Source organism: Danio rerio, chromosome 9 (assembly GCF_052040795.2).
Source record: "Danio rerio strain M-AB ecotype USA chromosome 9, GRCz13ab, whole genome shotgun sequence".
In the NCBI taxonomy this organism is placed as follows: domain Eukaryota; kingdom Metazoa; phylum Chordata; class Actinopteri; order Cypriniformes; family Danionidae; genus Danio; species Danio rerio.
Window position 1 is genome coordinate 57,635,001 of NC_141029.1, and position 25,000 is coordinate 57,660,000.

A 25,000-nucleotide genomic window follows, 5' to 3' on the forward strand; every position below is an offset into this window, starting at 1 on the left:
GTTTGTGTTGAATTTTTCAGGGTTCATTGTTTGCTGTTGTGTGCATTGTGTGTGTTTAAGTGTGTTTGAATGATGTTTTATTCAGTAAGAGTGTGTTTATCTGTAGTGTGTTTGTGTGGTTGGTGGTTTGTCTCTGTGGTGTGTGTATGTGAATGTGTGTGTGTTTGTGTGTGTGTGTTTGCATGTGAATGTGTCTGAGAGTTTTGTGTTTGTGTGTGACGCGATGTGGCATTTGTGTGGTGATTGTATGTCTTTTTGAGTGTGTGTGTTTATCTGTGTCAGTGTGTCGTGTAGGTGTGTGTTTTTGTTTTTATGTGCTGTGGCATAGGTTGTATGTTTGTGTGTGTGTGTGTGTGTGTGTGTGTGTGTGCATGTTAGTGTGTCTGTGGGTGTGAGTGCATGCATATCTGGTCTTCTCATTATACAGTTGTTGTGCAGTTAGTTAATGCACATGCTATTATTTAAATAATTCCTAATTATATGCTTTTGTAATTAAATTATGTGTACATTTGTATTGTTAATTACCGTCAATTTAATTAACTTTATTATCAAGTATACTGTTACCATGAAATAAAGTAAATCATACTGTGATATAATATGTTGGTCCACCACTTAATCCTAATCAATATACTGAATACTAATATGAATATGATGAATATGCAAATGATGCATATGCAAATGATGAATATGCACACCTGTAGGATGTTCAGTCTTGCTTTGTCAGTATTTTTAAAGAATCCAGTACCAATAGCTGTAATTAGTTTATTGTCACACTTTTTGTTAATGACCACCTATTTAATTAACTATATCGTCAAACATACTTTGTTTTCATGCAATAAAATGAATCATACCGTGAAATAGTATGCTAGTCCACCACCTGACCCTAATCAATGTGCTGATGGATATAATTAACATGCAAATGATCAGTATTAATATGATGAATATGCTTGAATGCTCTCCTTGAATCCACTACCAATATCTGTAATTCATTTAATATAACACCTTTTTGTTAATAACCACCTTTTAAATAAACTATATCATTAACTATATTGTTATAATAATGTTCAAATGTAGGGTTTCTTTGAAACAAACAAACAAACAAACAAACAAACAAACAAACAAACAAACAAACAAACAAACCATGATATAGTGTGTTGATCCACCACATAACCCTAATTAGTATGCTGATGGAAATGATTAATATGCAAATTATTAATTTAAATATGATGAACATGCAATTGATTCATATAAATATGATGAATATGCACAGCTGCATGATGTTCATTGTGTTGCCCTTATTCTGTCAGTGTATTTAGGAGCCCATGCTTGAAGCTTGAGCTGTAATCAATTTGATAAATTACCATTCATTCATTCATTCATTCATTCATTTTCTTGTCGGCTTAATCCCTTTATTAATCTGAGGTCTCCACTGGGGAATGAACCGCCAACTTATATAGCACGTTTTTACGCAGCGGATGCCCTTCCAGCCACAACCCATCTCTGGGAAATGGTAAATTACCAATAATAAACAATTTCATCAAATATATGATTATAATAATGTTAATATATATTGTTTATACCATAAAATAATATACTATTCCACCACCTAACCCTAATCCATATGCAGAATATTGTAATGGATATGATTAACATGCAATTTATTAATATGAATTTGATATATATGCAAATGATGGATATGAATGTGACAAATATTCACGCCTGCAGGATTGTCAGTGTCTTGCTCTTGTTCCGTCAGTGTTTTGTAAAGCCTCTCCTTGAATCCAGCACAATAACAGAAATTATTAATTATAACACTTTGTTAATAACCACCTATTTAATAAACTATGACATCAAATATATTGTTAAAACAATGTTCAAATATATTGTCACCATGAATAAAATAAATGACTTATACCATGAAATATTATGTTGGTCCACATAACCCTAATCAATATGCTGCTGGAAATGATTAATATGCAAATTATTAATATGAATGTGTTGAATATGCAAATGATTGATGTCAATATGACAAATATTGTATTGCTCTTGTTCTGTCAGTGTGTTTTAAAGTCTGTACTTGAATCCAGCATCAAGAGCTGTAATTAATTGTGTGAATTACCACCTATTTAATAAACTATTGCATCAAATATATTATTATAATAATGTTAAAACATATCATTTCCATGCAATAAAATTACTCATACCATAAAATAATATGTTAGTCCACCACCTAACCCTAATCAATATGCTGATGTATAATGATTAATATGAGTCTTATGAATATGCAAATGATGATTATGCACACCTGCAGGATATTCAGTCTCTGCTCTCATTCTGTCAGTGTTTTTAAGGCTTGTGCTTGAATCCAGTACCAATAGCTGTAATTCATTTATTATAATTGTTAATAACCACTTATTTAATTAACTATATCATCAAATATATTGTTATAATAATGTATCATGAACTACAATTACTCATGCTGTGAAATAGTATGTTGCTCCACCACCAAATATGCTGAATATGAATAACATGCAAAAGATGAATATGCAGATGATTAATATGAATATGCACACCTGCAGGATGTTGAGTGTCTGCTCTTGTTCTGTCGGTGTGTTTTAGAGCCCGTGCTTGACTCCAGTCTCACGCTTCATTTAGTGCAGTATTTTCCACACTCGTCTCCCTCTAGTGTGTATTAGCTCAGCTGTCGCCTGTGTCCCATTTGTTTTTCCACATTTTTCCTTTCTGATCTTGTCGTGACGTGTGAAGTGAGCGAGTTTGTTGTGAATGAATGCCTGAGATCTGTTTCTGTTTAGTCGAGCAGAACCAGTCCAGCAGAAACACACTTAGCAACACCATAAACACACACACCATCACTCTACAGTCAACACACACTCGAGTCAACTTCAACATGCTGAACTTGGGCGTCACTTGTCTTGATTTATTTTCTTTGTGTCAACTTCTTTCAAATGTGGAACAATAATAGATGATCAGCCAATGGGAATGGAGTTGGTGTTTAATATGTAGATGAGCTGTGCGTGATTTGACTGTGGGAGGGGCTTATTTTATGTTTATTTTATTTGTGAGTTCAGTACATTTTATATCGTCTATCCCCAATAGTTCTAGCCTTTACTAGGCCGGGAGACGTTTCAGTGCAGACTTAACATGTTCTCCCCTTGCTGGCGTGGGTTTCTCTCAGGTTCCCTGGTTTCCTCCAACAGCCCAAAGTAATGCATCATGAGTACATTGACTAAACCAAATTGGCATCACAGTCAAGTTCTTAGCCTACAATATTTTCCCTCATAAAGTAATGTGTTATTAGCTACATAAGTGGGGAGCTCTCGAGATCTACCGGAGCTCAATCTCCACTCGCTCTGCAAACGGGAGGGAGCCCAGGGCTCGAGGATCAACTGAGCTCAGGGCTCTGTCCCAGGACAGCATGCCAAACACGCTTTATTATCAGTCATCAGCTTAGTGTGAACTCTCGAAATATGCTAATAATCTAGTGTTGGTAAATTGACTGACCTGTCCTGCCATCTAGAGTCCTAAAACAGTTTTAATGTGGAATCCGTTTGAAGCCAAACAGCATTGCTTTATCCCGAGCACATGGAAATGTCTGATTTGAGTTTGGACATGCGCTTCATCCTCACACTCCATTTAACAGCAAGTAAATGTTTGGCTGCCAATGGCACAATAATGACAGCGCTGCTAATGAGCTAATTAAAATCCCATAAACGGGTCAGCTCACTTACTCAGCACTTCTCACAGCATCTCTCTGCTTTTATGCGTTTTAAAGACGACGCCAAGTCTGGATGATGGATTCGTGCTGCACTTTAAGCAACTGTTGTTGTCTTTAAATGCTGGATTGTTGTCATTGTTGGATGTTTCGATTCTAAACATTTAACAGATAATGATAATGTAATTTTTAGATTTTTAAACTCAAAATGATATTAAAAATTCAGAATTGAAAGATTTTTTTTAAACTCAAAAAATAAAAAAAAATTTATTTTAAACTAATGAAACGTTTTGAAAGAAAAGATTTTGACATTTAAACTCAAAATATTTTACAAATTCAGAAGTGATGTAAATTAATATGTACAAATTCGTCTGAAAAGTAAAATCATAATTGTGAGATGTGAAGTCAGAATTGCCAGATGTTAAACTCTGAATTTCGAGACGTTAAACTTAGATCTGTGAGACGTAAACAGATTTGTTAAACTTAAAATCTAAAAGAGTTAAAAAACAAATTGAGATTTAAAGTCAGAATTGAGAGCTGAAAGACAGAAATGTACAAAAATTCTGAAAAATAAAGTTAAAATTGGTACATGTCAAACACATAGTGGTACATAGTGTGAGTACACTCTAAAAACTGCAAGTTTTGAGCTTGAAAATGTGAGACAAAACGTAAAGTTATAAATGCAAGCCATAAACTTAAAAATGCAAGACGTAAATGTGATGTGATGTGCAAACGATTGCAACATGTTAAAGTCAGAAATGTGCAACGTAAACCAAAAAATGCAAGTTGAGAACTTGAAAATGTTAGTCAAACTCAAAAATGCAAATCATTAACTTTTGCGATACATTAAAGTCAGAATTGTGAGACGTAAGCTCAAAAATGCAAGATATAAACTCAAAAATGCACAGCGTAAAATTGGTGTAAGCTCAGAAATGTGATGTGCAAAGTTGCGAGACTTTAAAAACAGAATTGCTAAACGTAAAGTTATAAATGCAAGCCATAAACATGACAATGTAAGACGTAAATATGATGTGATGTGCAAACAATTGCGAGATGTTAAAAGTCAGAATTGTGCAACGTAAACAAAAAAAATAAAAGTCGTAAACTTGAAAATGAGACGTAGGGCTCTATTTTGACGATCCATGCGCAGAGCAAAGGGTGCAAACGCTTTCAGGGCGTGTAGGATCCATTTTCGCTAATATAAGGACGGAAAAATCTGCTTTGCGCCGTATGTTTTGAAAATAAACCAATCAGAGTCTTATCTCCTATTCCCTTTAAGAGCCAGTTGCGCCATAAGCGCATTTGCTATTTACATGACGCAAAGTAAGTGTAAGTAGAAAAACTGAGCATTTCACAAGCAAGAAAACAGTTAAACAGAGCATCTACCGCGCGAGAATGAGAGATAAGGCATCTCATAATTCACTTTCGCTCTCTTGAATAGGGAAACCTTTACACACAGACATCAATTAGCCTATAATAATTAATAACTAATAATTTCGTTTGTTAAGCGCAAATAAACTACTATAGTTTCAAAACTATTTCTAAATTCAGTTCTAATTTCCAGCAAATGGATAAATGAACAATAATAATGAAGTGTGCTCAAAAACCTGAGTTATATCCTAAAACACATGCTGTGCCCCATATGGTCTACACCCTAACAGGTGAGCAAATCTAAGCTTGTTTTTAATAAAACAGATATAAATATGGATATAATAAATAATACTGCTAATAATAATAACATTATACAAAAGCAAATTGTTATGAATGAACTGAAAAGGCCTCCCTAGATGAAGAAGACATAAAAGCAGTGGTTTTTCATATTTATGTAGGCTAGAAAATAATATGTTTTGTAATATTTTGATCCTTTATATTTATATCCTACATATATCTTTATTATATCCTATATATATCCTTAATATTTTATATATTTTTCATATGTAAAGATATTTGCGTATTGCTCTACATCTTGTGTGTATTAAACAGTGTGTAAGCCAGGCGCACTCTGCCAGACAATTGACCGGCTTTGTTCTGTTCTAAAGAACAGACTACTATAGTTTCTCAAAATAGCAACGTGCCAAAACACGCCTGCTTTTTTAGACCAGAACGCCTATGGGCGCACATATGAGCGCAAATGCACCTTAAAACGACTCTTGCGTCAAGCTGAAAGTAGTAAATAACAATTGCGTTGCGTCTTGCGCCACATTGCGCCGGGTGTATGACAGGACCCGTAAACTCAAAATTGTGATGTGCAAACAGAATTACGTTACGTTAAACTCAGAATTGCGAGACATAAACTCAAAAATGCGAGACATGAATTTAAAAATACACAGCGTAAACTTGGTGTAAGCTCAGAAATGTGATGTGCAAACAGAATTGCGTTACGTTAAAGTCAGAAGTGTAAGGCATTAACTAAAAATGTAAAATTGTAAACTTGATGTGAATTCAGAAATGTGATGTGCAAACAAAATTGTGAGATGTTAAAGTCAGAATTGCGAGACATAAAGAACAAATTTGTGACAAACTCAAAAATGCTCAGCGTAAACTTGACAAAAATTCTGAAGTGATGTGCAAACAGAATTCTGAGATGTTAAACTCAGAATTGCAAGAAGTAAACTTAAAAATGCAAGACATAACTAAAAACTGCACGTCGTGAGCTTGAAAATGTGAGACACAAACTCAGAAATGTGACGTGCAAAGTTACGAGACTTTAAAAACAGAATTGCTAAACGTAAAGTTATAAATGCAAGCCATAAACTTGAAAATGCAAGACGTAAACTCAAAAATGTAATGTGCAAACAACTGCAAGACGTAAACTGAAAAATGTGAGACGTAAGCTAAGAAATGCATGCTGTAAACTTGACGTGAGTTCAGAAATGTGATGTGCAAACAGAATTGCGATATACGTTAAACTCAGAATTGCGAGTCGTAAAGTCAAAATGTGAGACGTAAACTCAAAAATGCACAGCGTACACTTGACGTAACCTTGAAATGTGATGTGGAAACAATTGTGAGACGTAGAGTCATACATGCGAGCCGTAAGTCACACTAGTATTTTTGATTGTATTTGGACTGTGCAGTCAGTAGCAGCGGCTGTATGCAGAGCAGCAGGTTGGTGTTTCTGGTTTTGGCTCTGCTGCTGTGGTTTGGGACTGACCCAGCAGTGCTTCAGCGCATTTGCTCGTTTGTCCTCTTTCTCTTTGCGTTTGTTGGAGTGTGAGTGAGGAATGATTCTCAGCCCAATGCACTGATGGATGGATCTGGTTTCTGATTGTGCTGTCATCATTTACTCACACTAATGCTTTCCTCTGTTACACACAGCACATGATCAGGCTGTGTTCATGTGGAGCAGAACTTAATCATGAATGGCTGATTTTAGCTTCGCTTCAGGCCTTCATCAGCCCGTCTGGGTTTGTTTTGGGCTTAGAAACCAGATATAAATATGACTGTTGTCACTGATCAAGCAAATTTACCTCATATATTTATCCAGTAATTTGCAGCTATTAAATGTAACTATTTAATTTACATGTCTGTGGTTTACTTGTGGGAAGCACGGTAGTGCAGTCGCCTCACAGCAAGAAGGCCCCTGGTTCGAGCCTTGGCTGGGTCAGTTGGCATTTCTGTGTGGAGTTTGCATGTTCTCCCCGTGTTGGTGTGGGTTTCCTCCAGGTGCTCTGGTTTCCCCCACAGTCCAAACACATGCGCTATAGGGGAACTGATCAACTAAATTGACCGTAGTGTATGTGTGTAAATGTGAATGGGAGTGTATGGGTGTTTTACAGTGATGGGGTTGCAGCTGGAATGGCATCCGCTGCGTGAAACATGTTAGATAAGTTGGCGGTTCATTCCGCTGTGGTGACCCCTGATTAATAAAGGGACTAAGCCGAAAAGAAAATGAATGAATGAATGAATTGTTTACTTGTATCAATAAGGAAATCTAATATTTATTATTCTTACATTTTTTTTTAAACATTCTGTTTATTGATTGATTTTAGTGTTTCAATGTTATATTTTTAAATTTGTATTAATGTGGTTTATTATTATAATTATAATAATAATAATAATTATTATTATTATTATTATTAGTTTTTATTTTTAATTATTTAATTATAATTTTTTTTGTTAATTATTTTAATTATTTACAAAATATGTCTTCGTTTAATTCGTGTGTTTTAAAAATTGCTGTTATTTTTCATTGTGATTATTGATTGTTTTTTATTTCAATTTTCAAGTTTAATTAATTTTGTTTGTTTTGATTGATTTTGATTTAAAACTATTTATTTGTGCAGTTTTATTAGTCAATTACAATTTATATTCATAACACATTTATGTTATGCATTTTATGCTCATTATTTAAAAATTTGCACTTTAAATGAATGTTTTCATAATTTAATTATTGTTAAATGTTTAATATGAATCCGCTTTATTTTAAAATAAATTTTTACTTTTAGAATTAATAAATTAGTAATTAAATGTTTCTAGTTTAACATAACTTGTTTAATCTTATATTTTACTAGTTTAATTAATGATTATTAGTAATTGCTTTATTTGTATATTAAAATTGTTCAAAATAAAACAGATTTTTTTTGTCTTTTTTTAATTGTTTAAAGTTGCTGTATGTAAGTTTCTGACTCTTCTAAAGCATAACAACACCATAATATGTTTGCAGATTTTTCTGAAACATGCTCAGTGAACATTCTTTATCTGAAAAACAATGCTAAAGTCAGATATTCTGCTTTGAACATGTGCGTAACGTGCTGGAACGTCTGTCTTTGCCAGTTTAGCCAACTATATTTCAGCCCTCTGGGTTGCCAGATGGTGGAAAACAGCGTATTTCATTCATTCAGTCAGGAAGGCTCTTAAAGCATGCGTCCGTGACTGAAATGCGACCTCCGGTGGACAGTAGCAGACTCCGAAATGAGATGCAGATTCAGAGTTCCACATGAGGTTATTAATTTGCAGATAATATAAATATTAGGAGTGTAAACTCTAGATGAGCAGGTTACATTGTAACCCTATGTGTTAACAGCATGCTATGTGACAAGATATGCAGCGATGAGCAATTTGGCTGTTTGCACCAAACAAAACAGGACAGAAAAGTAAATGCAGCCATTCAGAAGCACAGAATAGAGCACTCACTGCACTCCAGCACAAGGGTAAGCTTTATAATCTAATGAACACATATTAAACCTCTTTAACATGGTTAAATGTAGATGCTGAATCACTGATATGTGTTGGCTTGCTCTGAGGAACCTGAGCTGATCATTGTCAGTTTTCTGTTGTTCAGCTGTGAGAAATTGAAGCTGTTTCTCAAATATAAATTTCAGGTGTTGGGCAGGTCAAAAACTCACTTTAATATGGAAAATATTTCTTCTATCGGATGTTGTTGCTTTTATTTAAAAAACAGTTCAACTATCCGTTAGGCTGGATAGTGAGGTACATTCACATCAATCTGGCAACCTGCACTTGCGTAGTCTTGTCAGAGAAATGCAATACGGTAAAGTCTAGATCAGATATGCGGCCGGCCGGAAGTGCGATATGCACATTAATATGCCAGCATTTTTATGACACTGTATAACAATAATGAATAGTTTTACAATACTGTGACCGTTGGGTTTTGGGCTGGGGTAGGAGTTAAAACATACAGTTTATAGGGTAATTTAATAGATAACATAGATAATACCTTACAACTACTGTTTCTACATTACTGTGACGGTTGGGTTTAGGGTTAGGGTGAGGGTAGATGTTAATAAAATACTATAAATGGGTAATTTAATAAGTAATAGAAATTATTCTTGTTAACTTCCGGCCGCTAATGTATCCGATCTAGCAACAACCCTGCAACACCGAGTTACATACACTGGGTTGCATACTGCTCCTTTAATACTCAATGATCTGTTTGTTTCATTTGTTTGTTTTAATATTTAAATCAAATTTAAACCATTTGTGTGGTAACGTCATCTAACGAACATTCAATTATTAATGTGTATCTTTAACTAGTTACATGTGCATGTAAATTGCTGCAGATGTAATGCGTGAATGGTTTGTGGTCCAGGCTGTTGTTCATCATGTAGATCTGACACTCGTCTCCTCTTTTCTGTGTTTCCTCCTCAGTGTCTGGAACCGTGCCGAGCCTCATGGGACCTGAAGGAAAACCAGTGTCAGGATCTGTGTGAGGTGTGTGTGTGTGTTCCAGCTGCAACCTAGTACTGGGAAAGACCATACACGCTCATTCACACACACACTTTTATACTACGGCCAATTTAGTTCATCAATTCCCCTATAGCGCATGTGTTTGGACAGTGGGGGAAACCGGAGCACTTGGTAAACCCACACCAACACGAGGAGAACATGCAAACTCCACACAGAAATTACAATTGGCCCAGCTGAGGCTCGAACCAGGGCTCTTCTTGCTGTGAGATGATTGTGCTACTAACTGCACCATCACATCGCCTTTTCTTCTCCATATATTTCCCAAATGATATTTACCAGAGCAGGGAATTTAATGTAAAATAAATTATGTTTAACTGAAAAATAAATAAAAATGTGAAATAAGTGATGATAATTATACCCGTGTCCATATGGACAGAGCCTTAGAAACCTGCAGATACCCTGAATGCAGCTCACCTGTTGAATCTGTGCTGTGTTTTCAGACTCAGTTTCCGAAGAAGCACTACGAGTGTCTGACGAGCTGTGAGTTTCTGCGGTCGGTGCAGACACTGAAGCAGGGCGAGTGTCCGGCGGAGGAGAAGGCCAGCGGGTTTGAGGCCGCATGCGTACAGAGCTGCGACTCTGACAGCGACTGCACAAGTCTGAAGAAGTGCTGCTCTAACGGCTGTGGACACACCTGTCAGACACCCAAGAACGTTTATAAAGGTATACGCTCTCTTAAGGACTGCACTTGAAACACTGCGTTCACCCCATAAAGTCGTGAAATCTGAATTGTAATACATAAAAGTTCGAATTGCGAAATGTAAAGTCTTGTAAAGTTGTGAAGTGTAAAGTCAGTATTCCAAGATGTAAAAGTCTGAATTCCAAGATGTAAAAGTCAGAATTGTGAGACGTAAAAGTCAGAATTGCGAGAATGGCGAGACGTATAGTCAGATTTGCAAGACGTAAAGTCAGAATTGTGAGTTGTAAAAGTCAGAATTGTGAGTCGTAAAGTCAGAATTGTGAGTCGTAAAGTCAGATGAGTCGTAAAGTCAGAATTGTGAGTAGTAAAGTCAGAATTGTGAGTAGTAAAGTCAGAATTGTGAGATGTAAAGTCAGAATTGTGAGGCGTAAAGTCAGAATTGTCAGACGTAAAGTCGGAATTGTGAGATGTAAAGTCAGAATTGTCAGACGTAAAGTCGGAATTGTGAGATGTAAAGTCGGAATTGTGAGACGTAAAAGTCAGAATTTCGAGAATGGCGAGACGTATAGTCAGATTTGCAAGACGTAAAGTCAGAATTGTGAGTTGTAAAAGTCAGAATTGTGAGTCGTAAAGTCAGAATTGTGAGTCGTAAAGTCAGATGAGTCGTAAAGTCAGAATTGTGAGTAGTAAAGTCAGAATTGTGAGTAGTAAAGTCAGAATTGTGAGATGTAAAGTCAGAATTGTGAGGCGTAAAGTCAGAATTGTCAGACGTAAAGTCGGAATTGTGAGATGTAAAGTCAGAATTGTCAGACGTAAAGTCGGAATTGTGAGATGTAAAGTCGGAATTGTGAGACGTAAAAGTCAGAATTTCGAGAATGGCGAGACGTATAGTCAGATTTGCAAGACGTAAAGTCAGAATTGCGAGTTGTAAAAGTCAGAATTGTGAGGCGTAAAGTCAGAATTACAAGACGTAAAGTCAGAATTGTGAGTTGTAAAAGTCAGAATTGTCAGACGTAAAGTCGGAATTGTGAGTCGTAAAGTCGGAATTGTGAGACGTAAAAGTCAGAATTGTGAGATGTAAAGTCAGAATTGTGAGACGTAAAGTCGGAAAATCGGAATTGTGAGACGTAAAGTCGGAATTGTGAGACCAAATCAGAATTGTAAGACGTAAATTTAGAATTGTGAGACATAAGGTCGGAATTGTGAGACGTAAAATCAGAATTATGAGACGTAAATACAGAATTGTGAAACGTAAAGTCAGAATTGTGAGATGTAAAATCAGAATTGTGAGACGTAAATTCAGAATTGTAAGACGTAAATTCAGAATTGTGAGATGTAAAGTCGGAATTGTGAGACGTAAAATCAGAATTGTGAGATGTAAAGTCGGAATTGTGAGATGTAAAGTCGGAATTGTGAGACGTAAAATTAGAATTGTGAGAAGTAAATTCAGAATTGTGAGACGTAAAGTCAGAATTGTGAGACGTTAAGTCGGAATTGTAAGACGTGATAATGTAAATGGATTGTAAAATAAAAAGGTTTTAATTTAGTTTACTCCCCAATATTTTAATATAAATTTATGTATTTATTGTAATCTTTAAATTATAAATTTGTATTATTTTTTTTAAAATTTTAACAAATTACTATTATTATTAATTGATATTTAGTGTTCTAGAATTTTTTCCTGGCTTAAAATTATTTTCAAAATGACAATTATTACAAATTTAAGTGCTAATAAGATTGACTAGATTTATAGTCTTTATTAGATTGAATTGTGAGAAATAAACTAAAATTGTGAAATAATTGGTGTCGAGTGAGCGTTATAATATTTTCATGGTGGTGTTTTTATAGTGCAGATTAAGTGTACTGTACGCGCGCTCTATAACTCTTCAGTTCTGATGTGGTTCTGCTTGTCAGATTTGCTGGTTTCGCCTCATTTACAGAAAGTCATAAAGGCTTTTATTGAAATCCAAACCCAATCAGCCGGAGTCTGCGATGATCTGCGTGTAATCGCTTCTCTCTGTGCCACTGCTGGAAAACATTAACAGACCAAACCATGCCTCTCAGATGCGTCCGCTCGCATTTATAATCTTAATTCAACCAATTTTTACCTTCAAACGATTATGAAAATCTGTACAAGTCAGTGCAGTTCGACTAAACATCTGGTGGTCACAATGTCTGGACCATATACAGATGACAGTTTTTCTTTGTCAAATATTTCCCAAATGATGTGTAATAGATTCAGGAATTTCTCACAGTATTTCCTCTAATATTTGTTGTTCTGGAGAAAGTCAGATTTTATTTGGGCTAGAATAAAAACAGTTTTTAATTGTTTTAAAGCCATTTTAAGGCAGTATTTGTTTGGGTTGTCTACAGAACAAACCACTGTTATACAATGACTTGCCTAATTACCCTAACCTGTTACCCTAATTACCCTAATGCCGAGTTCAGACTGCATGACTTTCAAAGTAGTCGTGTCACAGATGTTTTCACACTGCATGACTATCTGGGGTAGCACTCTGTTGGTGCTGTGTTTACAATCGAAAGGATCCCCGACAACTTTGTCTAAACGACATCTCTCACAACTAAACACAAATGACAAGTGACATGGCAACAACGCGAGATCACATAACAAATGTTTAGTTATTAACCACATAATGAGAAAGAAGTCTTTGGTGGGGAAGAAAGTGTACTTATTTTGCTCTCCTGGCTTGGAAAAGAATGAGCAATTTCCCCTAGACTTTCCCCTTTTTCTTTGTTGTGCCGGTTGTGGTATTGCTCAGATGACAAGAAGCTCCAGATATTCTACATGCCAAATATCTGATGGGTGTCAGCGACTCATGGGCGATTCTTTCAGATGGTGTCTTTGATAGTTCACATGTGTGATTGTTACTCGCGTGAACGAGCACCCATTTACCTGCGATTTCCGGCATTTGTCGACAAGTCAAAATTGTGGTTAAAATCATGCAGTCTGAACTCTGCATGATTTGCGTAGTTAACCTAATTACCTTAGTTAAGCCTTTAAGGGCCCTATCATACACCCGGTGCAAGGCGCGACGCAATTGTTGTTTGCTAGTTTCAGCTTGGCACAAGAGTTGTTTGACGTTTTGCGTCACGCTGTTTAAATAGCAAATGCATTTGCGCTCAAATGTGCGCCCATAGGTGTTTTGGTAAAAAAGAAAAGGCGTATTGAGGCGCATTACTGGCGCGTTGCTATTTTAAGGAACTTAAATAGACTGTTCAATAGACCTGTCATGTTCACCAGCGAACAACCACCAGATCTCGCTGGTAAACACTCACTCATAAAACTACATATCTGCCTTCTTCTGGACTACATATGCATACATGCACTTCTCCTAGACACTCACGCCTGCTCACTCATCTAGCTTGATTACATTAGCACACCTGAGGACTTTCAGAGACTGATTAACACACTATTTAAGCCACACATTCACCCCTTCAGTTTGCCGAGTCTTGTTCACTGTAAAGTAGCATTACAATGCGTTTTCCTTGTCTTGTTTTCCTGTGTTTTGAACCTAGCCTTGTTTATTTAGTTATCCTTGTCTGCCGCCTGCCTTTCGACCTCTTGATTGTTAAGCTGACTACGATTCTGGATTGTCCTCACATACCTGTTTGCTCCCGTATTGACCACTGCTTGCCTGACTGTTAATAAACCTGCATATTGGATCCTATCTTCTGTTGTGGTGTTACTCCCCGGCGTTACAAGACCAGATCAAAGCCGGTCTATAGTCCAGCGCAGAGCGTGTTAGTTGTGCGCCTCGCTTAATACACACAGGATGTACAGCAATACGCAAATATCTTTACATAAAAAAAAGAATTAAAGGATTAAAGAATTATTATTTTCTAGCCTAAATAAATATAAAACCCATACTTTCATGCCTTCTTCATCTCGGGAGGCTTTTTCAGTTCAATTTGCTTTTGTATGATGTTATTATTATTAGCAGTATTATTTATTATATGCATATTTATATTTGTTTTATTAAAAACAAGCTTAGATTTGTCCACCTGTCAGGTTTTAGACCATATGGGGCGCAGCATGTGTATTAGGATATAACTTCATTTTTTGACCACACTTTGTTAATATTGGTCATTTATTAGTTCGCTGGAAATTAGAACTGAATTTAGAAATAGTAATGTTTGCGCTTAACAAATGAAATTAATTTTACAATTAACGCATGTTTCCCTATCCACGAGAGCGCAAGTGAAAGGAAATAATGAGGAGGCTCATCTCTCATTCTCACGCTATAGATGCTCTGTTTAACTTTTCACAGTTTTTCCACTTACAAAGTCCGCCATGTAAATAGCAAATGCGCTATGGTGCAAGGCAAAGGGAATGGGAGATGAGACTCTGTTTGGTTTATTCCCAAAACACACCTATAACTTAAATAACTAAAAGAATAAGCTCAACCCTGTTAGACCATGCTCCACGGCGCAAAGTAGATTTTTTTTGTCCTTAAAATAGCAAAAGTGGATTCGGACACGCTCTTAATGCGTTTGCGCCCCGCGCTTTGGACTTTGTGCATGGATCATCAAAATAGAGCCCTAAATGTCACTTTAAGCTGAACACTAGTGTCTTGAAGAATATCTAGTCTAATATTATGTGCTGTCATCATGACAAAGAGAAAATAAATCAGTTATTAGAGATGAGTATTAAAACTATTATGATTAGAAATGTGTTGAAGAAATTTGCTCTCCATTAAACAGAAATTGGGGGAAAAATATACAGGGGGCTAAAAATTCTAACTTTAACTGTATTTAGTACATAATTTACATGAAATATCCATAAAAAATGTTTACAGCAGTGTAGATAAACAAAAATGTTTAATAATTGAACCAATAATGGTTGTATTGAAAGAAAAAAAAAACCTGTCTGCATGTCTATGTCAATACTTTTTTTTTTAAAAAGTGAACTAAATTATTGGCGGGGACATTTTAATAGTTGCTGGATATTGTTGGGGACGCGTCCCCTCTGTCCATGCTAAATCTGCGCCCTTGGACAATCCATATTGCGCCAGTCAGTTTCACTTTTATTAATTTAATCAACTTTGACCACAATGAGCCAGGCTTTACAAACTATTCACAGCGCTGAAAGTATTCCCCTCAGAAGAATAAACTCAGTCGGAAAGAAGAGAGAACAGAAACTGATTGTGAGAGTGAATCTTATGGAGCGATGCACTTTGCGTCTGTGCAGCCGGTGTGTGAGTGAGACAGCCCGCAGCCCTTTGGTATATGCGGACACTTCCAAAACTGAGCAGCACAAAGGGAAGAAATCAGTGTGTTGAGGATCTGTTCAGTGTATTATTGAGCCTTTTCTCATTTAAAGTTTCAGGTAGGCCTACTTTGTGTGTGAAGAGCAGATAATAACCTTCTCTACTCCAGCGTTGTGAATGCGATCTGCTGATCTAACACACACAGCACAACATAATGTAGAAACTAGGGGTGTCACGATTTCGATTTTTTTATCGGAATCGATCAAAATTTATGCTCAATTTTGATTATCGAATCAAAAAATAGAATCGTCGATGCTGCCACGCCCCCATGTCACGTCAGCTTGGCTTGCCAAGCGGGAAAAACAGGCTTGTTGAAGTGCTTGTTAAACTGCAGAAGCAGGAGACCCGTCGACAGAGCTTAAACCCTCTCCTCTTTCAATGAAGTCGCCGGTGTGGAAGCATTTTGGATTTCCAGTGAGTTATGTTGACAACGTTCGTGTTGTCGACAAAAAAACACAGCTTTGCAAGCTCTGCTATGTACGTATTACGTACGGTTCGTCCGATAGACAACACCGGCATCACGATCCTCCGCCCGCCCCCGTTGCAAATCCGCTGGTGAAAAGTGCACACTCAGGCCCTGTTTACACTGTCTTTGTTTTTAAACGGCATTTTAGAACGACAACGATTTGACATCCACAGTGGCGTGTAGCATTTCTGAGCAGCCCTCCTTCCTCTCTACCTCTGAAAATGCACATCACGTGACCACACACACACAGACGCACACACAGCCATGCGCTCGAGACAGCAGGTCCAGGCAGTCAGAGGACTGCTTCAATCTTTCACTCACTTGTACTCAGTCATTTTAGCGAACACCTCAGATACTGTTGGCTGGTTCCTGTTGGTTGTGCACCTTTTTTACCGACGCCATTATAACGACACAGATCACTGCCTATTCACGAGTCCCGCAGAAAAAGTGATTGACAGGTGGAATTATGTGTGTATCTTGCCTTTATTCATTTACTGTATGATTTGTTTATGGGTAAAACAAAGACCATGCAGGTCAGGTAGTTTAAACGGTAGGCTACTAATAATTAATTGGTCATTAATTAATTAGTTATTCATAATTGAAAATCGAATCGTGCCTTTAGAATCGAAAATGTAATCGAATCGAGGATTTGGAGGATCGTGACACCCTTAGTAGAAACGGCAGCGATCTCCATGTTGCAGGTCAAAATGAAGCCATTTAATGCAGAACTAAATGCATTTCACCACTGATTATTTAAACTAACAGGAACAAATAGTCTTGGAGTTTTTCATGTTGTCATGAACGCGAGACAGTTTGACTTGTGAATGAATGGAGAATGACTGAAAGGTGCAGCGACGGGAAACGCTGAACTGAACATGAATTTAACCACTTGAATATTCGTCTGTGCTTCACATTAAACTATCAGAACATTTCGGATATGGTAGCCCTACATGACAACTTTCTTGTGCTCTTTAATAGGCTACCTTCATGGCTTAGTTGGCTTAAAAACGCACTATATATAAGATCGGATGTGAATCAATACCAGCTGGCCGATACCCAATCCAGCTAAAATATTCTGTATTAAAGCCATTTCTGATCCAAACATCGGGATCGGTGCATCTCTAGATAAAATTTTTGGCGCGTCTGCCACCAAAACGGTCACAATTTCGAGCCCTATTAAAGTAAACATTATCTGCAGTGCTGCTCTCTTCCCTGCTCCGCTGATTTCTGGATCGTCATGTGGAAGAATTTATATTTTTTATTGTATGGATTGAGGCATGTACGGGTGTTTGAGCTGCGGCTGTTGTGAAATCCTGCATGTGTTTTCCTGCGTCAGCGGCTCTTCATCACAGCTGTAACGAATCCACAGCAGAGCCTTTTCTTCAAAAGCTTTGTGCTTAATAAACCTCTGATTTATGACATATGGAGTCATTTCAGATGTCTGCGAGGGTTAAGTGGAAGTCAGAGGCGTACAGTACAGATTCAGCATCAGCGCACACGCTTTTTTATTAACGTTTTACACTAAAGCTAAATTATTCGCTCTCTTGTGAAGTCTTTATTCTGTTGCATATATTTCCCAAGTCTTTGAATAGAGCGAGGAGATTTTCACAGTATGTCCTATAGCAATTGTTCTTCTAAAGAAAGTCTTATTTCTTTTAGTTTGGCTGCAATAAAAGCAGTTTTAGGGTCGATATTATTAGCCGCCTTAAGCAATATTGGTTTTGGATTGTCTCCATGACTTGCCTAATTACCCTAACTTTACCCTTATTAACCTAGTTAAGCCTTTAAATGCCTCGTTAAGCTGAATACTAGTGTCTTGAAGAATATCTAGTCAATTATTATTTACTGTCATCATGACAAAGAGAAAATAAATCAGTTATTAGAGATGAGTTATTAAAGCTATTATGATTAGAAATGTGTTGAACAAAAATCTTCTCTCCGTTAAACAACACTTGAGAAATGTATTTTATTAAAGAATAATTTTGACTTGTACTATATATGAGCAATATCACACGAGCAGCAGTGTGATATGGCTGTATATGGGCACTGCTACTAGAGCCCAAGTGAGTGCCAATATACAGCCATATTGCACTGCTTTGAGTGTAATACAACAGTTTGACGGCATAATCATGTGCTCTGATGAGTCTCCATTTCTGCTGCCACATTCGGATGGTCGGGTCAGAATTTGGCCTCAACAACATGAAAGCATGGATCATCCTGCCTTGTATCAGCGGTTCAGGCTGGTGGTGGTGGTGTAATGGTGTGGGGGAGATTTTCTTTGGGTCCATTAGTACCAATTGAGCATCAACGCCACAGCCTACCTGAGTATTGCTGCTGACCATGTCCATCCTTTTATGAGCACAGTGTCTCCATCTTCTGATGCTACTTCCAGCAGGATAACGCAGCATGTCATAAAGCTCAATCATCTCAGACTGGTTTCTTAAACATGACGATGAGTTCACTGTACTCAAATGGCCTCCACAGTCACCAGAGCTCAATCCAGTAGAGCAGCTTTGGAATGTATTTTCAGTAGCTTGTTGAATCTATGCCATGAAGGATTAAGTCAGTTCTGAAAATAAAAGCGGGTCCACTAGTAAGGTGTACCTAATAAAGTGACCGGTGATTTTTTTATTTATATATATATATATATATATATATATATATATATATATATATATATATATATATATATATATATATATATATATATATATATATATATATATATGTAATATATATATATATATATATGTAATATATATAATATATATGTGTGTTTGGACTGTGGGGGAAACCGGAGCACCCGGAGGAAAACCCCACCAGCACAGGCACAACATGCAAACACAAAAACACACACAACACAAACACAAAAATGCCGACTGACCCACACATATAAATATATATATATACACACACACACACACACACACACACATACACACACACATATATATGTGTGTGTGTGTGTGGGTCAGTCTTCATTTTTGTGTTTGTGTTGTGTGTGTTTTTGTGTTTGCATGTTGTGCCTGTGTTGGTGTGGGTTTCCTTCGGGTGCTCCGGTTTCCCCCACAGTCCAAACACATGCGCTATAGGGGAACTGATTAACTTAATTGGCCATAGTGAAACCGCTGCTCTTTCACCAACGTCACTGTAGAGCTAGTGCTTGAATGATTCTCTAGCGTAATGCCTAAAGTGATGACAAAACAGCTGATTTTGCTCACATTTTAGGATTATAAGGCTGAACAGCATGAAATGCCATCAGTCTACAGAGATTTCCCAGTATTTCTCTGTTGCAATTGGGAGATCACAATAATTAACTACTGTGTATTGCATACTCAGATGTGACCTGTCTTCATATGTCCTGCAGGGTCTCCTCTGAAGCCGCGTAAGGATCTGCAGTTTGTGGAGCATCCGTCAGGTCAGCTGGAGCTGCGCTGGTCCTCACGCTTCAATGTGTCTGTGGAGCCGGTGCTGTATGTGCTGCAGAGACGCTGGAACTCTGGGATACACCCTACTGAAGACCACGCCACACACTGGAGAGACATCGCTCAGGTCACACACACACACACACACACACACACACACACACACACACACCCTACTGAAGACCACGCCACACACTGGAGAGACATCGCTCAGGTCACACACACACACACACACACACACACACACACACACACACACACCCTACTGAAGACCACGCCACACACTGGAGAGACATCGCTCAGGTCACACACACACACACACACACACACACACACACACACACACACACCCTACTGAAGACCACGCCACACACTGGAGAGACATCGCTCAGGTCACACACACACACACACACACACACACACCCTACTGGAGACCACGCCACACACTGGAGAGACATCGCTCAGGTCACACACACACACACACACACACACACACACACACCTTACTGGAGACCACGCTACACACTGGAGAGACATCGCTCAGGTCACACACACACACACACACACACACACACACACCCTACTGGAGACCACGCCACACACTGGAGAGACATCGCTCAGGTCACACACACACACACACACACACACACACCCTACTGGAGACCACGCCACACACTGGAGAGACATCGCTCAGGTCACACACACACACACACACACACACACACACACACACACACACACACACACACACACACACACACCCTACTGGAGACCACGCTACACACTGGAGAGACATCGCTCAAGTCACACACACACACACACACACACACACACCCTACTGGAGACCACGCCACACACTGGAGAGACATCGCTCAGGTCACACACACACACACACACACACACACACCCTACTGGAGACCACGCCACACACTGGAGAGACATCGCTCAGGTCACACACACACACACACACACACACACACACACACACACACACACACACACACACACACCCTACTGGAGACCACGCTACACACTGGAGAGACATCGCTCAGGTCACACACACACACACACACACACACACACACACACACAAACACACACACACAAACACACCCTACTGAAGACCACGCTACACACTGGAGAGACAACGCTCAGGTCACACAAACACACACACAAACACACACATACGCACACACACACACACACACACAAACACACACACACTCACACCCTACTGGAGACCACGCTACACACTGGAGAGACATCGCTGAAGTCACTCACACACACACACACAAACACACACACCCTACTGAAGACCACGCTACACACTGGAGAGACATCGCTCAGGTCACACAAACACACACATACACACACACACACACACACAAACACACACACACTCACACCCTACTGAAGACCACGCTACACACTGGAGAGACATCGCTCAGGTCACACAAACACACACATACACACACACACACACACACACAAACACACACACACTCACACCCTACTGGAGACCACGCTACACACTGGAGAGACAATGCTCAAGTCACACACACACACACACTCACACACACACACATCCTACTGGAGACCACGCTACACACTGGAGAGACATCGCTCAAGTCACACACACACACACACACACACACACACACACACAGACACAAACACACCCTACTGAAGACCACGCTACACACTGGAGAGACATCGCTCAAGTCACACACACACACACACACACACACACACACACACAGACACAAACACACCCTACTGAAGACCACGCTACACACTGGAGAGACAACGCTCAGGTCACACAAACACACACATACACACACACACACACACACACACACACAAACACACACACACTCACACCCTACTGGAGACCACGCTACACACTGGAGAGACAACGCTCAAGTCACACACACACACACACACACACACACACACACACACACACATCCTACTGGAGACCAGGCTACACACTGGAGAGACAATGCTCAAGTCACACACACACACACACACATGTGAAGAGGAATGATCAGTCTGTCCTCTTTACTCTACAGCTCTGCTTAATGCTTGATTCTGATTGGCTGATGAGCACTCTAAGGTGTTTGGTTATTGTCAGATAAGCACACAGTTAAAGTAGTGCCGGCAGGTTTTGAGTGCATCACAGCGTGGCCTGAGTGAATATCTCAGATTCCAGTCAAATGTAGGTGGCTTGTGACCCTTTACCTCTGCATGACCTCCGACCTCTGCACCCACAGGTGAGCGAGGAGCGTGTGGTGCTGAGCGATGTGCGTCCCAGCCGCTGGTATCAGTTCAGGGTGGCAGCAGTAAACGTTCATGGCACACGGGGGTTTACTGCGCCCAGCAAACACTTCCGCTCGCACAGAGGTCAGTCTCAGCATTTACACCATGTTTACTCTGTTTACTCCTATTGGAAAAACCTGGAAAAGTCATGAAATTTCGGCAAGGCATTTTCCAGGCCTGGAAAAGTTTTGGAAAAATAAATAAACCCAAAATGTTTTAGAAAAGTCATGGAAACAACAAATATCTGTGCACTTAAATAAATTTGAGATGATAATATTGGGTAAGTTTCAAATACAATTGCGATGTCTATCTCTTCACGTGACATCTCTGTGTGGGGCAAAAAGCCACTTGCAGTTTCAGCTTCACCTCTCTTTCACTTGCATTCATCATAATTCAAGATACATTTTAAGTGTCATGTCCAGAAACAATCTCTAACTACAGAGGTAAGATAATGTGGGAGTAAAGGCTAATTTGCAACCCGGGCTCATTGTGGAAACGTAGCCCCGCGGAGGTTTCTGCGGACCGCGATTTACATCCCGGGAGGTACGTATTTGAGCGGTTTTTGTTTTTCGCGGATCCGCGAGAGGCCGCTGTGCGCGCTTTTTCGCGTCTCGGGCGCCTCTCGGGAGCGCGCGCCGTTCACGCTTGCGCCGTTCTCGCACGAAAAGCCACCGGATCGGCCGACTCGGCCACCCTCCTCTTCCTCCTCCTCCTTCCCTAAACCCGAGCGACGGTTCGCAAAAGCTGTCCAGAAAAAAAAAAGCATAAGCCCTCGTCTTCGATTTTGACCGCGTTTTCGGATCCCGCCACGTTCTCGCTCTTATTTTTCAGATTCCGTTTTTCATCTTACCTGATTTCTGGAACCGCTGTTCCCTGGACTCGATCCCGGTCGTCGTCCCCGCGGCCGGCTCCTCCTCCTTCTCCTCCGGGGCCTCCGCTCCGCCGACGCAACGCTGTGAGCTAAGCAGACAAACTGGTTGCATCGGGAAAGCCCTCCACTCGGAGGCCAGCCGTCGGCCGGCGAGCGCGACGAGGAGGAGCGGAGCGGCGCCACACCGCCCCGCAGCGTTCGCTCAAAAAAAACTAAACGCGTACGTACGTACCTCCGGCCACGTAAATCGCGGTCTCCAGAAATGTCGGCGGGGCTACGTTTCCAGAATGAGCTTGGGTTGCTAATTTGTGCTAATTCAATAAGTCTTGTAGACACAAGACAGCATTTCTAAACATTTTCACACAAGATATTTTTGATATGCTGTAATGAATTTGAACTAACATTTTTTTCTTATTTACCACATGCACGTAGACATTATTTGAAGCATTAGGTCATCAATATTTATCTGAAAGTTTTGGAAAAGTCCTGGAATTTTATTAGTAAAAATGTGTATGAACCCTGCCTATTTTACTCTGTTTACCACACTGAGAAACACTCAGGGGAGCCAAAGCATGTGTTGCTTTTCAGGATGCTGGAAATGTTTGAGTTTAATTTAGTGCTTTCATGGTTTGAAAAGTGCTTAGATTTTGGACAAAGTGCTTTAAAGGGGTGGTCCACTATCATATCATGTTAAACTGCAGCTGATGTGTACTGTAGCTGTGTGAATATAAACAACATCTCTGAATGTAAGACGCTCAAAGGTCAATGCAAAGGGAGACCTTGACTTTTACAGAGTTAGCTTAGCAAAGCCTACAGTCAATGAAATTTGGGGACTACAAACAAATACTTCCGGGCTAGTGAGATCGCAAACGATTCAGGTTACATGCATGACCACGCAATGTGACGTGGCCAGAGGTGCTGTAATGCTATAGCAGAGACAGCTAAAATGCTATTTCCACAGAGCTTATTCTGTTTCTGTATTTGGGTTCCCAGAGGACACGACACAAAGAGAGAAGAGCCTACAGTTTAAATTATTATGTTCCAGAGACTTATAATAAAGATATAGCTCTAGCATTTGACAAAGGACAGCTTCTAGAATTTCTCTCAGTTCATTTCTGGATTCGGCTGAAACTCCTCAGATTAGGAGCAGCTCATCATGCATTTTTCCAAAACGCCTCCCTTTTCAGATGTCTTTGTTTTCCCCCATCCACACTGAGACGGAGCAGCAGTGTTTCAGAATGAAAACGGCCTCTCCGGTGTTTCCAAAACGCTCTGTTTTCGGCGCTCAAAAACTCCGGCGTAGTGTGGACGGATGGCGTAACCGTAGCAAAACTCATGCAATTTCAAACTAAAATGCATCAGTGTCAAAAGCTCAAAGTGATACTGCTAACAGCTACACTGACTGGCAGTGTTTACACAACAAAGGCACAGCCTGTGCAAGTAGGGGTGTGATGCCTTTCATGTTGATGTGGAGCAAATCCACGAATCACAGCTCATTATTTAATTCTATTCAATTCACCTTTATTTCCATAGTGCTTTTACAATGTAAATTGTGCCAAAGCAGCTTCACATAGAAGATTACAGTTAATTGAAACAGTGTCAGTTCAGTTTTCAAGTTCAAGAGTTCAAGTTCAGTTTAGCTTAGTTCAGTGTGGTGCAATAATCAATACTGAGAGTCCAAACACTGAAGAGGAAATCCATCCATGCGCAGCTCTACAGATCCCGAACCATGCAAGCCAGTGGCGACAGCGGTGAGGAAAAAACTTCACCAGTTGGCAAAAGCGAAGAATTAAAAAACCTGGAGGGAAGCCAGGCTCAGTTGGGCACGACCATTTCTCCACTGGCCAAATGTCTTGTGCAGAGCTGCAGTCTAGGTGCCGGAGGCTGGAGAATTCTGGACCTCAGCGAAGACTCGTCTGTCCCTGGAGCGTCACAGGAATCAGTCTCATGCTCTCCACTCCTCCATGACCACCACAGCAGCTGCCGAGGATACGGCCTGGTCCAGGATTACGGAAACCTTGGGATCATCTTGTCGCTGGTCTTGGGTC

The 25,000-nt window shown here is 39.4% G+C and overlaps 1 protein-coding gene across 12 annotated transcripts in view; it reads left to right on the plus strand.

The window, feature by feature from the left end:
• Window positions 1–25,000, plus strand: part of LOC100535716 (anosmin-1) — a 105,021-nt gene that overhangs the window by 44,098 nt on the left and 35,923 nt on the right. For all 12 annotated transcript variants that reach the window (XR_015499964.1, XR_015499965.1, XR_015499967.1 and 9 more), the window contains 4 exons: window positions 9,845–9,907; window positions 10,384–10,606; window positions 19,705–19,889; window positions 22,036–22,165. Coding sequence is in view for 2 of the 12 variants with exons in the window: in XM_087268519.1 (XP_087124645.1) it covers window positions 9,845–9,907; window positions 10,384–10,606; window positions 19,705–19,889; window positions 22,036–22,165 (601 nt within the window). In the remaining 10 variants the exon portion in view is untranslated. The remainder of the gene's footprint in view (window positions 1–9,844; window positions 9,908–10,383; window positions 10,607–19,704; window positions 19,890–22,035; window positions 22,166–25,000) is intronic.